Source organism: Giraffa tippelskirchi, chromosome 10 (genome assembly GCF_054371585.1).
Source record: "Giraffa tippelskirchi isolate mGirTip1 chromosome 10, T2T-mGirTip1v1.2.pri, whole genome shotgun sequence".
NCBI classification, from domain to species: domain Eukaryota; kingdom Metazoa; phylum Chordata; class Mammalia; order Artiodactyla; family Giraffidae; genus Giraffa; species Giraffa tippelskirchi.
The window spans coordinates 112,940,297-112,958,513 of NC_137284.1; the positions used below are offsets into that span (position 1 = coordinate 112,940,297).

Sequence of the window (18,217 nt, forward strand, 5' to 3'; positions counted from 1 at the left end):
TCAGACTTCTGAGATTTCTCTCAGGATGAGAGAAATTGCACCATGTCAGTGCTGGACAGTGAGTCAAGCTGGTGTCTTGATGTCCCCTGAACCAGGCAATTCAGTGAGCTAAGATAAAAAAAGGAAAGCAAAACAAACAACAAAATCAAGCTTCAGATAATCCCTAAAAAATGAGACTGAAAGCAAAAGTGTTAGTCACTCAGTCCTGTCTGACTTTTGTGACCCCATAGACTGGTTGGACCCCATGGACTGTAGCCCTCCAGGCTCTTCTGTCCCTGGGATTTCACAGGCAAGAATACTGGAGTGGGTAGCCATTCCTTCCTGTAGGGGATCTTGCCGACCCAAGATCGAACTTGCATCTCTTATGTCTCCTGCATTGACAAGGGGGTTCTTTACCAGCTGAATCACTAAGGAAGCCCTAAAACAAGGCTTTTAGGGGCCAAATTCCACAGTGCACACAAGCCACTTTAAGGCACACCCCACAGCACTCATCAGAAATCTTCAAAGTACAAGGTTACAGGCCAGGGTCAAGGACCCAAAGGTGACAATGAGACACTCCCAAGAACATCTGGCCAAATAAGCCGGACTCGAGGCCTTTCCTAATGGTGGACAGTGGCCCGTGTCTTCACTAATCTGCTGACCTCAGATTCCTGTCCTGGGGCTGGTTGCTTTGAGCACAGATCTCACTCATCCAAGCCCAGTGCAGGGTTCAGGTTTTAAGGGGACTGAAGAGTCACTTTCTTCCCTTATATTCTCTGTCTGCCTTCAGAAGACTTGTCAGTCTTCCAGAAAATGTCTCTGGAGCACATCAGTAGGTGAGCATGAGGGAAAGAGTAGGAAAGGAGATAGATGAGTTCCTGGTTCTCATGGAGAACAAAAAAGAAAGTAAGCAAACACCACAGAAAGTAAGGGAAAACCACCAGCACACAAAGCAAGTAAGTGACCAAGAAAAACAACTGCACAATTTGGAAAGTTCATTGAGAGAGATTAAGAGGGCAATGTGATAGAGAAAAAGGTAGACTGAAAGAACATTTTTGAAGCAAAAATAACAAGTGGGGCTACATAAAACTAAAAAGCATCTGCACAGCAAAGGACACTACCAACAAAATGAAAAGACAACCTACTGAATGGGAGAAGATATTTGAAAATCACATATCAGATAAGGTTTTATTAATAAATATTCAAAACATATTATCACCTCATAAGACTGAACAACAAAAAACAACCCAATTAAAAACTGTCAGAGATGAAAAGATATTTTTCCAAAGAAGACATACAAATGACCAACAGGCACATGAAAAGATGTTTAACACCACTAATTATTAGGGAAAAGCAAATCAAAACCACAATGAGTTACCACCCATACCTGCTAGAATGACTATTACCAAAAGGGCAAGAAATACAAGCGTTAGCAAGGAAGTAGAGAAAATGGAACCCTTATACATTGTTGGTGGGAAGGTAAATTAGTACAGCCACTATGGAAAATGGTATGGAAATTTCCTCAAAAAATTAAGAACTACCATATGATTCAAAAACTCCACTTCTGGGTACTTACCCAAAGAATATGAAAACACTAATTCAAAAAGATATATGCACCCCTATGCTCATTGAAGCATTATTTACAATAGCTAAGATAAGGAAACAACCTAAGTGTCAATGAATGACTGAATAAAGATGTGAGATAGATAAATATAGATATATAGATTTATACATACACATACCTAGTGATATATATGCATACAATATGCATACACACAAAATGGAATACTACTCAGTCATAAAAGATGATATCTTGCCATTTGCAACAACATGGTTGGACCTTGAGGACTTTATCCTAACTGGAATAAGTCAGGTACAGAAAGACAAATACTGTAAGATTTCACTGGTATATAGAATACAAAATAAATAAATAAAATAAACCAAACCAAGCAAAAACAAACACATAGGTACTGAGAATAGAGTAGTTGTTATCAGAGGGGAAGGGGCAGAGGTAGAGCAAAAGGGGTAAAGAGGGTCAACTATATGGTGACAGATGAAAACTAAAATTTTGGTGGTAAGCATGCTATAGCATATACAGAAGGAGAAATATATACGGTGCACACTTGAAACTTATGTAGTATTATAAATCAGTGTAAACCTCAATAAAAATAGCTTTTTAGAAAAGATCATTTTCATTAAGATAGAGAAAGTACATCAAATATAATTTTAGTTTCTCAATAGGTCAGATTTATTTTGGTTTTGTTTTGTTTTTACAGAGTTGATTATTTCAAATGTAAAGAAAATTTATCCATAGAAAGTTCATCAAGAAAACTGAGTCCATGAATTTACCTTGACTTTTGCAGGCAAGTTCCATCTTCAGCAAATTTCTAAGCATCCCTAAATTTTAGGGTTTTTTAATTTGTTAAATGAACAAAACAATTCTTTTCATACAGCACTGTGGTAAAGACTGAATGAGGCATATAGTGACTACTTAATAAATCACGGCTCCATAGTACTCTGTAGTGTTTAAGAGTATTTGGGTTCAAATATTTTCTTTCATTAATTATCTGCATGACCTTAGGTAAGTCACTTAACCTCTCTGTGCCTCAATTTCCTCATATTTTATAATAATGGCACTTTCCTTATATGGATATAAGAATATATGAGGATTAAAGGAGTTAACATATGTAAACAATTTGGAACAGTGCCTGGCACATGGTAAATGCTATGTAACTGCCAGTTCTCATTACTATTATGAAATCTAAATCTAAAACTTCTGAAAAGCATATGGTTACATAATCATGTAAATATAGTTTATTTTATGGTGACAAAAATAACAAGCAAAAATAGCATGGCATTTTAGTACACTCATTGGCACAGACATTAATTTTTATTCATGTATAAACTTGTTATGTTTATGTGACAAGGAAAAATCAAAGTCCTAATTTTTTATTTGTTTCCATATATTAAACACAAGCTATAATTTCAGGACTACCCAGCCATCTTAATTGCCTAAGTTAATTTCTCCAATGAGAATTTTCTTTGTCTTCATTCTTTTTGTTATTCCTCCAGTGCAGAACAGAATTCAGTAAATCTCCATGTGTGTTTGTTAATGTATGTAGTCACACTGCATGGCAAGCACAAAGGGGACTCAGGTTGTTGGTGTGTGCATGCTTAGTCGCTAAGTCATGTCTGACTAGTTTCAACCCCATGGACTGTATCCCACCAGTCTCTTCTGTCCATGGGATTCTCCAGGCAAGAATACTGGAGGGAGTTGCCATTTCCTCCCCCAAGGGATCTTCCTGACCCAGGGATCAAACCCGCGTCTCCTGTGTCATTGGCAGGCAGATTTTTTACCGCTGAGCCACCAGGAAAGCCCCTCAGGTCATTCATTACATATCAAACACAATTTTTACTGGGCCTAATAAATTACAGATTGGTTAGGCAGATCTGCCCTTGCCTCAGACAAGTAAGACCCCATTCTCCTTGTCTCTAATCCGAGACCCAATCAAAGCTTACTCTCATCCTCATCTAATGAGATCAAGCTTATCTTGTCCTACCACACAAGTCAAGCTTGATTCTACCTAACATTCCAAAGAACTCACCAACCAGATGCAGATAGAGGACCTGCAGTGATGGTGACCATCCCCATGAAGGATTAGACACCATCTTTAAGATGTTGAGCAGCGTCAGCAGATAGGTCTCAATTCAGGCCTCTGAAGCAACCTGAGACAAATAAAATCCATCCCAGAAATGAGCTTAGCACCCCGTGCCCATAGCTTATCAGCCACAGCAGTTCAGAACCTCATGTCTGTTCTATGGTAAGCTCTACTGCTCAGACACTCATGACTTCTCTTCAGGGCACTGGACACTGCCTCACTCTGTTCCCAGGCTCTATGCCCAGATCTACTCTCTGCCACAGCTTCTTGAGTTCTGACCTTTGAATTGAACTGTTCCTTGCAGAAGCATGTAATGACCGCATAAGGTCACCTGCCAATCTTCATATGCTCTCATGGTTTAAGGGCTTCCTCATCCTAGGGAACAAAACTCCATCTCCCAGTAACTTGTAGTTACTGGGCTCATCCCATCCCAGGGGCCCATCCTGAAGTATAATCTTTTTTTTAACATGGCAGAATTTCAAAAATCTTCAGGCCAATCAAGACTGCCTGCCACTCCCTACTTCTCTTAGAAGGACCAAACAGCTCCAAGTTGCTTGTGCTGCTGGCCTTTAAGATGTTCCTGCTTTAATCCAACCTCTTTCCTAGGATGTAGCCTGACCAACTTCACATGAGCAGCTTTTCTCTGCCATCAATCCTAAGGAACCTCTGCAGTAACTTCAATACAGTGGTCCCAAAAAGCTGGCAATGTGGGAAATTCTGGCTGATGTGACCTAGGGTGACTTCTATACACTTCATATCAGCTCACAAGAGCAATTTCTCATCTGTCTACAGAAGGAAAATAAAGAATTGCAAGTGTTACCAGGAGCAGTAACCCATTTTCATAAATCCTCAAGGAGGTCTTGAAAACAGGCACTGTATCTGAACTATGCACTGTCAGAGTTGTGGCCAAGAATGCAAGGAAGCAGAAGACAGGATTTCTCAGATTCAAACCTGGGTAGTATTAAATCTTTCCTTTCTAAATGTGTAAAAGGACAGGAAAAAAAAAAAGCGGGGGTGGGATAAAAGGTGGTATTTGTGTGTGCTACCCTTGCCCGTGGTTCCAGGACTGGAGTCAATCTGCATGATGCCAGCATCAGCCCTAAGGACTCTCCCTCATTGAGAAGACGGTTCTTCTCTTCCTCTCCCCCTCCAGATCCATTCTCTGCACCCATACCCCGTGTCCTAGGAGGCCACCCTTTGCCAACTGCCCCCAAATCTCCTTAACTGGAGGGAGGAACAGGAAAGGAGTCAAGGGTCTACTCACAGCGCTGCCTGTCTTCTGGGGTTTGGGTGGCAGTGATGGTGTTCTCCACATATGGCAGGCAGCCCCTTCCCAGAGCCAAGGCCTCCTCCGTGGGTTCTTCCCTTGGCCCCCTGGCCCCTCTAGGTCCCCGGGTAGCCTGCCCACAGCAGTGAAATAGTCCCCTCACTACACTTCCTTTCATTATCCTTCAGAGAGTGCCATCTGTTCCCACGGCGACCCTAGCAAATACAGCGGTCTCTGTCTGAGGACTGCTTAATCATGTTCTCATGCCTAGAACTACCGTGACCATGAATTCTCCTAGATCAGAGCCCAGATTTGCAAGGCCTTGACCTAGAGACTCAGAGGATTTCAGAATTCTCTGGAGAAGTCAATAGACCAGAGAGATGTTGTTTGACCACCCTGAAAGGGCAGCTCTCAGAATCCCAGACGAAGAAAAGTCAGATGCTTGAGACACATTCAGAGAGAGAAGAACTGGTTTGGAAATGTTTTCTCAGTAAGTGATGTTGGTTTTACAATACGAAAAGCTAAATCAAAAAGAAGGCAGGGAAGGAAACAAAGATTTATTGCTGTTTATTTAGTCTTCATCACAACCCTGCTGAAAAAGTATTTTATTCTCTCTACTTTACAGATGAGAAAATCTGAGGAAAATAACTTCTCCAAGGACCCAGCTAGGAGTAAGGGACCCGGAACCAAACACAAACGTATCATCTGCCAACCCCAATACCAGCCATCTTTCCTCCACCCTAACTGCTTTTTTCTTTCGAGCCTGATTGAAACTTTCCCAAAATCATCGGTGAACCACAGTAGCCATAACAGATACTAGATATGACATTATCTTGAGAAACATCATCATTCTCAATTTTCACAAAGTACTAAGCTAAAAACGTCAGAGCTTTTCTTTTTCAGTCATACACTTAGGATAAAAGTGATCAGGTAATAACTAGATGGAATTTTCTAGAAAGACCACAAAAGAAACATAAGAACCTATTTATTTTAAGAATACTTTTTATAAATGAAGGTGCTTTTTATGCCCTCCAGGTCTGTTTTTATTTCATTTCTCCAACTTGTCCAAGTCTGGTTTCTCAGTTGTCCTTATTTTGACTGTTTCTGCCCCAGGAAGGTGCTGCAGGTTCTGTGAAATCATTGCCTTTACAGCTGTGCTTGCTACCTTGTAGAGAGGCAAGAGAAATACAGTCTCTCTGCTTCCTTTTTAAAACTTGACAGTCACACTTTCTCCACTTCAAAGCCACACCATATGACCTCAGCAGGCTGACATAAATGGACACTCAAGTAAGAGATTATTCATTCAGTGGCTTTTTCCATATGGGGGAGAAAAAGAGCCATTCGTTAAATTTTGTAAGGTTTAACAGTTTACAAAGCCACTTTCCATACATTAATTTAATTTGGAACTTAAAATGATTTATGAGATGTATTTTTTTTCTCATTTTGCAGATGATGAAACTGAGATTTAGAGAGGGAAAGTAATATGACTAAGGTCACACCATGAGTGAAGAGCAAAGCTAGGACTTGAATTGGGGCCCCCTGACCCTAAATTCTAGGCTATTCTTACAACAGAGCAGAGCAACCAATTTGCCAGTGTTTCTGCCCCTGGGGGAATTACATGCCAGTGGCTCCTGAAAATACATTTATGATACAATTATACAAGTATTACTCTAGAAAGCTCTAGGCCCTATGGGGTGTTTCCAAAGATGGGGAGAAAGTTGCGCTCTTACCTTGGAAGCTGGAGAAACTATATCAAGCACCTTTCCAGCACCCTCTGCCCTTGATCAAGCTGCAAAACTCGCTTATGTGCTGTATCCCCAGTCCACGCTCCTAGCGTAACCCCGAGACCTAAGCTTAAGCAGACTCGAAAGAATAATCTGGGTAAATTCAAAACATCCTCCTGTCCTACTCGCTACCTCTGCAGTACCTACCACAGTCCCATGGTTCCTGGAACTCTCCTGACACTTCAGGAGTCATAACATCTCTCCACTCAGCATCCTATCCTTGGGACCTTAAGACATTGTATATGAAGAGGTGATTTTGAAATTCCTCTTCTCCCAAGCTAACACTTGGATAGGATGGGACTCAGTAACTCTTTCTAAAGAATTCTGCTCTAAGTGTCCAGGTTATCTGGGTACAGTTACCAGTCCCACTACATACCAATTGCATAACCAATGTGAGCCTCCATTTCCAGATAACACACTAGCTACCTCAAAATGTTGTTGTAGCACATGAAAGTACAAGTATAAAGTAGTTAGCAAACTATCCAGCACATAGTAAGCACTCTCTAATAGTTATTATCATAGGCCTGTGCCCAGAGCTACATAGATAATGTTTTGCAGAAGCTCTTATTTTCAAAAAGTATAATTTTTCATAATAAATTGAAACAAAAGTACATGTGTTATAAAAAAACTATGTGTGAACAAGTTAGATAACCTAGATGAAATGGACAAATTCTTAGAAAGACTCAAACTACCAAAGATGACTCAAGAGAAAATAGAAAATCTGACTAAACCTACAACAAATAAAGAGACGAAATTAGTCATTTAACAAACAAACAAAAACTTGCCACAAAGAAAAGCTCAAGCCTACATGGATTCAGTGGTCAATTCTACCAAATGTTTCAAGAACTAACACCAGCTCTTCTCAAAGTCTTCCAAAAAAATAAAGAAAAAGGGACATTCTCCAGCTTATTCTATGAAGCTATTATTATTTGGATACCAAAACAGAAAAGGACATCACAAGAAGGGGAAAAAATGCACCAATATTTCTTACATAGATGCAAAGTGAAGTGAAGTTGCTCAGTCGTATCCGACTCTTTGCGACCCCATGGACTGTAGCTTAACAGGCTCCTCCGTCCATGGGATTTTCCAGGCAAGAATACTGGAGTGGGTTGCCATTTCCTTCTCCAATATAGATGCAAAAATCCTCAACAAAATGCAAGTCAATCAAATCTAGCAACATATGAAAGTATTCTATACCATGACCAAGTGGAATTTATCTGGAATGCAAAGTTGGTTTATCTTCTGAAAATAAACCACAATAACATCAAATTAACAGAATAAACAGAAAAAAAAATGATTATCTCCATAGACAAAGAAAAAGCATTTGACAAAATCGAACTCTTGCATGATAAAACATTCAAAAACTTAGGAATAGAGGGTGACTTCCTCAATATGATAAAAGAAATTTACCTCCAAAACCCCACAGCTGATATCATATGTGATGGTGAAAAATTAAAGATTTTACCCCAGGATCAAGAAGAAATGAATGATATAAGATCTTATCACTTCTATTTCACTAGAGGTCTAGCCAGGATATTTAGGCAAGAAAGCAAAATTGAAGTCATACAGATTTGAAAGAAAGAAATAAAATGATCTCTAATCACAGATGACATAATCTTGTATACAGAAAATATTAAGGAACCCGTCAATTTAAAAAACCCATTAGAACTAATATACATGTTCAACAAGTTTGTATGATACCAGTCAATATATAAAACTCATTTGGATTTCTATACACTCTGATCAGAAAATAAAATTAAGAAAACAATATAACTTACAATAGCATCAAAATAATTAAATGGTAATAAATTTAACAAGAGGTACAAGACAAGTATACTAAAAACATCAATATACTGTTGAAAGAAATTGAAGGATAAATAAATATATGGAAAGATATTTCAAGTTTACGAACTGCAAACTTGTTAAATGGCAAGTTCATCTTCAGATATAATGCAATCCTAGTCACGATCCCAGAGGCCTTTTTTGCCAATATTGACAAGTTGATCCCAAAATTCATATGGAAATTCAAGAAACCCAGCGTAGCCAAAACAGTCTTGAAAAAAGAACAAAATTGAAGGATTCACACATCCTAATTTCAGAACTTACTACAAAGCAGCTGTAATTAAGACACACAGATCAATGAAATAAAGAGTTTAGAAATAAGCCATTACATTTATGGCTAGTTGCTTTTCAGGAAGGATATCAAAAACATTCAATAGAGAAAGAAGTCTTTTCAACAAAAGGTACTAGGACAACTGGATATTCAGATGGGAAACAATAAGGTTGGACTCCTACTTCACACCATATACAAAAATTAACTCAAAATGGATCGTAAAACTAAATATAAGAACTAAAACTATAAAACTGAAAAGAAAACATAGATATAGATCTTCATGACCTTGAATTAGACAATAAATTTTTAGATATGACACCAAAAGCATAAGCAACAAAACAGAAAATAAACTGGACTTTGTCAAAATTTACAACTTTTGTGTTTCAAAGGACACCATCAAGAAAGTGAACATAATCCATATGGTGGGAGAAAACATTTGCAAGTCATATTCTCAATAAGGGTCAAGTATCCAAATACATAAAGAACTCTTAGAATGCAACAATAAAAAGACAGATAAACCAATTAGAAAGAGGACAAGTGATATGAATATGCATTTATCTAAAGAAGATATCTAAATGAAGCAAAAACACATGAAAAAATGTTCAACATTGTTTGTCACCAGCAAAGTGCAAATCAAAAGCAGAGTGAGAAATCACGTCATACCCACTAGCATAGCTAAAATCAAAAAGACACAAACAAGTGTTGGTAAGGTAGAGAGACTGCAAACCCCTATACACTGCCAGTGAGACTATAAAATGAGGCAGCTACTTTGGAAAATAGTTTGCTAGTTTCCCAAAACGTTAAACATAGAGTTATCATATGATTTAGCAGTTCCACTCTTGGGTCTACACCTAAGAGAAATGAAAATATATGTCCACACAAAAGCTTGCATGCTTGTACATGAATGTTCACAGCAGCATTGTTCACAAAGTGGAAACTATCTAAATGTTTATCAGCAAATGACTGGATAAACAAAATGTTGTCTATTCCCATGTTTAAATATTATTTGGCCATAAAAAAGGAAGAAAGTACTGATACATGCTACAACATAAATGAATCTTAAAAATATACTAAGTGAAAGAACCCAGACACAAAAGGCCACATTTTGTATGATTCCATTTACATGAAATATCCAGAATAGGCAAATCCCATATTGAGAGAAAGTAGATTCATGGTTGCCAGGAGCTGGGAGGTAGGGAATAACATGCAGTGACTGCTAATGGACACAGGGTTTCTTTTTACGGTGATGAAATGTTCTAAAATTAGACAGTGTGATGGTTACACAAGTCTGTGAATATATTAAAAAAACACTAAACTATATACTTTAAAAGGGAGAGTTTTATAATATGTGAATTATATCTCAATAAAACTGTTTTATATACATTTTAAAGTCTACAAGTGGGTTCAATTTGAAAACTGGCAATGGATTTACAAGTTAAGCTCAAAAGGCTATAAGGCCCATATCTTCCGAAAATCAGGATACATTCTGATGTAAGAAGTTTCTGCTTTTTAATTTATTTAAATTAAAAGGTCTACCCATTCAATCACAATGAACCATTTTACAAGTCGTCTGTCGGGAAAGTGTTACAATGACACGGAAATGGAGCTGTCACAGAAAATTCTAGAATGGCCTCATCTGTCAGTCATCAGTGCACATGAAATATACATACTCCACTATTCAAAAAACACATACTAATTACTAAACTCTAACCATGATGAGTTCATGGAAAATTGTGACTACAAAAAGGTATTTATGTAGGAAAGTATCACTCATTTTCTACTCTAAATTCAAAGTATGAACATTTAAAGATCACCAAAGCTAAAACAAACGCCCATCCAAAAAATGCAATAATCAGACTATCTTGCATTGTTGATTGATGTTTAGTATAAAAGGTACTGCATAAACAATGGTTGAATGAATACGTGGATTTTTCCCTCATCAAATCACAAGAGTTCTTTCTCGTTGGAGTATTTCCTTTGTCTATCTTCTCCTGTGATTACATCTTTGCTAACACTGGGTATTTTTACAGGCTCTACATCTCTTTGATATCCCTTCCTCCACTCCTTCCTTTTCCATGCTTTCTTCTCCTTTTTCTACTACACCTTCCTTCTCACAGCTCTCTCTTTCTCTCCTCTCTAAACCACAACTTCGGATCAATGGTCAGTGTCAGTCACCCAGTTGTATCCGGCTCTTTGCGACCCCATGGACTGTGTTCCACCAGGTTCCTCTGTCCATGGGATTCTCTGGACAAGAATACTAGAGTGGGTTGCATTTCCTCCGCCAGGGAATCTTCCTGACCCAGCGACAGAACCTACACTTCCTGTGTCTCCTGCACTGCTGGTAGGTTCTTTACCACTGAGCCACTAGGGAAAGTGAAAGTCGCTCAGTCGTGTCTGACTCTTTGCAACCCCATGGAACCACTAGGGAAGCCCCCTCTGATTAATGGTCAAATCTTCTCAATTTGACTTCTCTTAAACCTGTCCACTTTTCTCCATTTCCATGGCCACCATCCCAGGTAAACCATGTTCATCCTTCACTGTTTTCTTGGAGCAGCTCATAGTATGCATTGCTGGCCTCTATGAAGCACTTACTGTGCAAAACAGCTCTCATTTCATCCTCAGGGTAACCTTCCTAAGTACATCTTGTCATTATTCTCTGTTTTTAAAATAAGAAAATCAAGACTCAGACAGGTATTGACAGTTGAGTCTGTCTGACTCCACAGCCTTCATTCCCTCCCATCATCCCATCCTTCCATATGGCCATGTGGCTCTCTGGATGATATTTCTAAAACTCAAAGCTGAACATGGTCCTCCCCTGCATACAACCCTTCATTGCCCTCTAGGGTAAATTACAGACTCCTTAATAAGGTTCTGCCTGGTGTTGTTCTTCTTAACCCTCCTGTCTCACTTATTGCCAATTCCAAAGAGTCCTTTAAAAATCACCTTAGCTGTCACCACCTCCATGATAGACACCACATCTAAAAACTTAGCTATGAGACCCTTTCATGGGTTTCCTAGCCGCTTGCCCTCACCTCTGTGAAAGCCATTGGAAGGCAGAACATCAAATAATCAGAGTTAAAATTGCAGGCTTCTGAGTCAGACTGTTGTTGACCAGGTCTGCTGCGTACCAGGAATGTGATCTCGTGCAATCTACTGAACCTCTCTGTACCTCAGTTTCCTCATCTCTAAATTACGGATAATAATTGCACATGCATGGACTTCACTGACTTGTTATTTTATAAATAAAATAACACGTGTGAAGCAATTAGATATCTACATCAGCACATATATAGTCACATGTAAAGTTTTCCTTTTTTAACTGTTTCTCTTTTATCCATTTTTATTTATCTCTGCTATTTCTGCGAACGTTCATTTCCTTTATATAAAATTTCATATTAGTGGGACTTCCCTGATGGTCCAGTGTTTAAGAGTTTGCCTCGGAATGTAGGGCATGGGGGTTCAATTCCTGGTTCGGGAACTACATGCCATGGAGCAACTAAGCCCACATACCACAACTAGAGAGTCTGGGCGCAGCAAAGAAAGATCCTTCGTGATGCCACAAAGATCCTGTGTGCTGCAACTAAGATTCATGGCAGAAAAATTAATTACCTAATTAATTTTTAAAAATAACATCATATTAGTGAGTTTCTTACATTTGGAAAAGACTTAGTTCTTTTCCAATTTTTTTTTTCCTCAGCAGTTCCTCAATTCTAATTCCTCAGGCAATTTTGTGCAGTAAGCAGGACAAATTATTCTATAGAGACATCAAATGTCTTCATAAATGAATGCATTGGGGCAGTTGTAAGGGGCAGATGGTGAGGTTTGATAACGGCAAGGGCTGTAGAAGACACAATGACAGTGGGAGGAACCGCAGCTGGAGGAAAATCATTGGTTTCAAGGTTCTATTCATCTCACTCATCAACTTCTCTGAGCCTCATGTATAAAATGAGGATAATGTCACATACTTGATATGATTTGTAGTGAGGATTAAACAAGATAACATATATGAAGCATCTGTTCCATGCTAGGAACACAGTAAACATTATGTTTACTTGTAATACTAGATAGTAAACGTTAGACAATGACAACTGTACTTGACCAGGACAAAGTCACTGCCAGTCAAAGGCGAGGGCGGCACAAACCCAAGTTGGACTTCACAATTTCCAGTGTGTCAGCCCACCTTTCCACATGCACAGAGCCTGGTCACATTTTCAGCAGAATGAGTCAGCCCCTAAATGTGTATCCTGCCTGCCCTCTGCTTCACCTGGAAGAAAAACAAGGGACTTCGGTGGGGGCAAAAGTGTAGAAGATGGGATTTAATGCATCTCGTGATGACACAATTCCAGAACCTAAAACCTCACCATGAGAAATATCAGAGCTACAAGACTCCGATCCAACAGCCTAGACTCACTTTTCTGAGGGTCCAGGCAATAGGGGAAAGGGCCTCTTTTCCTGATTTTCACTTCCTGTGCTCTCGCACTCCTTCAAATCAGAAGAAAGAATGGTCAAGATACAAATGAATTCTGCCTGATGAAACAGGAACCTGGATGTCTGGGTGAAGGATGGGAGCGCTGGGGTTTGCAGAAGTGGTTGGGAGGTGCTCCCTTGCTAAGAACGTGACCACTCCACAGCAACAGGCTGAATTTTCCAAGAGGACGTGGTTAAAGCCTGGTTCCTGTGGAGGGGTCAGCTCCAACAAGTACGGTCCGTCTTGGCATTGAGGGTGACAGGGTGTGGGTGTTCTGTCATCAGATCTCCACGACATTGACCCAGCCCATTACATCAGCAAGAATAGCATCACTCAGGGAGCACAAGGATGAGGCCCATCAGGGTCATCAAATCCCAGAGCAAGGCATTAAAAGCCTTTTGTCTCTCTCCTTCACAGTTAGTTCTTTCGGCACTCTATGTGGGAATTGCCATTCCCATGGCCCACTAGGTCTCAGGCACCACCTAAGTATTTAACTTATATTAAAACACTATAAAAAAAAAAACAACAACACTATATTCCTGCAACACCCCTTCCAGGAATGAAATAGTATCCATATTTTACTGGTGATTAAGTTGGGCTCAGAGAGGTGAAGTTATTGGCCATGATCACATAATTAGTATTTAGCAAAGTTGAGATTCAAACCCAGATCTATCTGAAACCACAGCCCATGTTTCATTTTGTTTTGTTTTTTCTTTTTTCACCAGAATACATAGTTTCCAGAGAAAGTTCAGGACCCTGCTCTTGACATAGCCATTTCTTTTCTGCCTATTTTGTGTATTACATAATCTCAAGATTAGTTAAAAGATTTTTTTTTAATGTTACTATAAATTTAAATTCAACTTTAGATAAGCTTTCATTGTTTTTTAACATTCTTAAAACACCACCCAGGCCACTCACATTGCAATCCATTACTTAGTGAGGCATTGTCAGGCATCTTGCTAGACACAAGAAGATATACAATGAATGAGACACAGTCTCAGGCCTTCCTCCAAGACCCAAAGCTAAGCCTGATCTCATGGAGGGGTTCTTTAAGGAGTGATTGCCTGAATTTAAGACATGAATTATTTGCCTCACTGCTAATGTGTTCTAATCTTATACCCCAGTTAAAAACCTGGGCTTCTATATGCCCAGAGAGCAAGACTCCGAACTTTAGATTTTTTCTCAAGGGTTCCATATTGGTTCCATCTTCCAGTCAAGTGACTAGAGGCAAGGGTCTGACCATGCTTTCTAAGATCCCTTTCCAGGCCTGGAGTCCTGTCCAAAGGCACAGAATCTGAGAATCACAGAATCCAAAGGCACCATTCATTCTGTGATCTCAGTCTGTCCGCTTGCTGAGAAACCTCATCCCCTCTGTTGGGTTCCCATTGCAAACCTCTCATCAGGACCATGCCAGTTACTGCCATGGACACTAGGCTAAACCTTTGATCAGGCAGGCTGACCAAAGAGTCTGTTCTGAGGCTGGCGGTAAACCCAGTTCTAAGCCCACTTATCACCAATCTCACTTTTGCAAGCAACCGAGCTGTATTCAGCTGAGTCCCAACACAAGACAGAAATGGCTGCTTTGTTTCTCTGCCCATCTTTTACAGACTTAAGTTCTTCTGGCACCCTGGCACAGTCCACTGGAAGGAATTTTAAATTCATTTTGTTTACTTTTTGTGCAGCACCTTCTCAAATTTAAAAACAAATGTTAAAATGATTTTGTAAGAAGACAGACGTGAACTACTTTCAGGTTAAGTACTCCCCAATTCCACAAATGTGTATTAGCTGTCTGTCACAAGCAGGACACAGGCAAGGACCTTGTCCCGGGTCTATTGAAGAAATATGCTATTCGGCATATACAGATTTAGACCCCTGGGATTAGTAGGCTAGTCCAAAATCTATTCAGAATCTTAGTGACAAGTTTTACTGGGCAGCGATTGTTCTGACCAGCCAAACAAGAAAAGAGCATACCTCAGGCCCAATTCTGTAAAGAGAATAAAAAAATAAAGTCGCTGAGGTCTGTCCACATGCAAAATGGTGGATGCAACAGTCATATTTAATGAAGACTTGCTGACTCTCTGCTAAAGGGACGTGATCTTCAGAGGTTTTTTCATTTACCTAAGAAGTCCATAAAGACTTTGAAACTATACCACCATCTAGGGCTCTCTTCTGGAGAGAATGATTGTGTTACCGAAAGGACCTTGAAAAGCCGCACTTTGGCTCATTGCATTGGTGGTGCAAGGCTCCCACCGGCAGGCAGTCCATCACGGTGAAGCCCCCTCGGCCAAGGACCATTGCCACACGGCTGCCAGTGACCAATCCATACCCATAAGTGACAGTATTACAAACATCACATGAGAGATGTGTTTTCCGAGAGCAAAGGAAACAAACTAGGAGACAATTCTCCAAAGACCCAACATTCACAACCAGAAAATGCCTGCTGGAAATTTATATGCTGTGAGTGTAAAAGCAGTGAAATTCGATAATCTCCAAGCCACAGATTTGTAACTTGCACTTATGTAAATATTTATGGATTCTTTGGGAAAAAAAAAAATCAATCCTCTCAGCCTTTCTCTTTAGTACATGCTTCAGAGGGAACATTTTTTTTTCCCTCTCAAGATGAGGATGTAAACTCTAGCTATTGCTTAGAAACATTAAGTCAGTGGCCTACCTAAGAATAATCTGAATTCCACTTATGATTTCACACTAACAGATTATATCACCTTCTCTTCCCAGCATCAGTGAGAGCACAGGGAAAAAAAAATTGATCATCCCCTCTGTGGTCTGGGCTCAGTGAGACTGAGAGGTGAAAAGTTGACCAAGTCAGTAACACTTCTCACACAATAAGAAAAGAAATAAAAGTATTGGTCATTCCTCCAACATTACTGAGAAGGAAAATGCATGCAGCTCTCCACTCGTATCTGCCATGAGCCACATAGACCTTCTCACATCATCTTGGCCAGAGCTATTAAGTAGCTCATTAACCATTTCTTTCCTGCTTCCTTAACTCTCTAATCCCTCCTTCACACTGCACAAGGGTGATCTTCCTAGAATTCTGGTATTAGTGTGTTTGCCCCCTCCTCAGTGCCCATCTGAAGCATCAGAGCCCCCAAATTCAATCTACGCTCCTTGGCAGGTTGGTGAAGATGCTTTGCTGTCCAAAGTTGTCCCCAACTTTTAATCCCTGCCAGGGTCAGAGTTGCATAAATCCTACATATCTGCCATCCTGAAACTCTTGCCACTACCTGGGTCAACCACAACATTTTAGCAGTTAATTTACAAATAGCATTTTTCTCATGTTAAGTCAGCAGCACCCTTTTAGTCGCAGCACCCTTTCTCCCTTCTTTATCAAAATCTTATACTATCTTCAAGACTTGATTCAAGTGCCCTCATAAAAAAAAACATCCATCCCCTCTCTCCCCTCGGTCTACTTCCAAATCATTCTGATCTGCTCTGTCTGTTAGCCTGATTCATCCCGACAGTAAGCGCTCTCATTCTTGTCCATCTCTACAGTTCTGTGGAGTTTAGCCTAGAGTGTTCCATATTTTGCATGGCAAAATATGTCTGGGGATTGACATATGACTACTAATAAATGAACAATTTTGATGCCTCAACACATGTAACTGATGACTTGAACAGGCTTCATGTGCAGCTTTACCTCCCACCCCACTTCTGCCAAATGCTATGTTTAAAGCTTTTGTTCATCATCTGATTACGAGAACCGAAGGAGAAAGAAGCACCGTCTTAATATACATTAAGGGGGTGATCAGATGCCACTGCAGAATTATAAGGAAGCCTCATTCAAAGACAACTGAGGTGAGGTGCCAAAACCACATTAAGGTTATCCCTTCAGCATCCGTGACAGAAAGGGAAGGGGAAGTAGGTATCAGTACATACAACCCTCCATGGCTGATTATGGCTATGTTAATTAAAGCACATTCCATTATAACTGGCCAGATTCTCCATGTGATGAAGATATACTGTGGAAATGGCATATCAGCTATTTCAAATTCTAAAACAGCATTGGCCTACTAGCATCTCAGTCATTTAGAAAGGAATTTTAGGTGCTTAATAGCATGCACAGTATGTGCTAAGTCGCTTCAGGCTTACCCACCTCTTTGCAACACTATGGACCGTAAACCACCAGGCTTCTCTGTCCATGGGATTCTCCAGGCAAGAATACTGGTGTGGGTTGCCATGCCTTCCTCCAGGAATCTTCCTGGCCCAGGGATCAAATTCGCATCTCCTTTGTCATTGGCAGGTGGATTCTTTACCACTAAGCCAACTGGAAAGCCCACTTAATAGCATACCCTAAGAATAATATACACTCCAGTGGGACTTGGGCCCCTGAGACACAGATACTGAGAAACGTCATAGTAATAAGGGGAGGGTAGAGCCGCAGGTAGACCAATTATGATTGGTAGACCAATTATGTCTTATGTCATGACATAAACAGTGGTACAGCTTATTAAGCTCAGGTGGAGGTATGGTACCCATAGATGCTAAGAGGGAGAGGCAGCACAGCCAACACAGATGAGAAGGGAAACTGGAAGTGAAAAGTCCTGGGAAAAGACTGAGAAATGCTGATGGGTTGCAGAGCAGCAGGGACTCAGCTGCTGGCACCTGTTGTCACAAGTGCCTCAAGACCCCACATTCAAGCTGATCTGATGTTCTAGAAAGCAGTGGCTCAGCCAATTTAGCTATGAATACACACCTTTGGCAGAGTTTCCCAGGTGGCTCAGTGGTAAAGAATCCATGTGTCAATGCAAGAGATGTGCATTCAATCCCTGGGTCAGGAAGATCCCCTGGAGGAGGAAATGGCAACCCACTCCAGTCTTCTTGCCTGGAGAATCCCAAGGACAGAGGAGCCTGGTGGGCTACAGCCCCCGGGGTCACACAGAGTCAGACACCACTGAGCAACTGAGTAACATGCACACAGCTTTGGTG

At 40.2% G+C, this 18,217-nt stretch overlaps 1 protein-coding gene and 1 long non-coding RNA gene across 16 annotated transcripts in view; one reads left to right on the forward strand and one right to left on the reverse strand.

Moving 5' to 3' along the window:
- The window catches only part of LOC145523839 (uncharacterized), a 29,975-nt gene extending 21,992 nt beyond the window's left edge, over positions 1 to 7,983 (forward strand). Inside the window, exon 3 of the long non-coding RNA XR_014066917.1 lies at positions 4,431 to 7,983. This is a non-coding gene — a long non-coding RNA (uncharacterized LOC145523839). The remainder of the gene's footprint in view (positions 1 to 4,430) is intronic.
- The window catches only part of CREB5 (cAMP responsive element binding protein 5), a 463,299-nt gene that overhangs the window by 371,209 nt on the left and 73,873 nt on the right, over positions 1 to 18,217 (reverse strand). The window contains exon 1 of one of the 15 annotated variants that reach the window (XM_081534897.1): positions 17,385 to 17,627. The exons of 12 other annotated variants lie outside the window; for them this stretch is intronic. Coding sequence is in view for 1 of the 3 variants with exons in the window: in XM_081534886.1 (XP_081391012.1) it covers positions 17,385 to 17,469 (85 nt within the window). In the remaining 2 variants the exon portion in view is untranslated. Of the gene's footprint in view, positions 1 to 17,384; positions 17,628 to 18,217 lie in introns of those variants that run through there. 2 more of the 15 variants (XM_081534903.1, XM_081534886.1) reach the window with 2 other exon arrangements.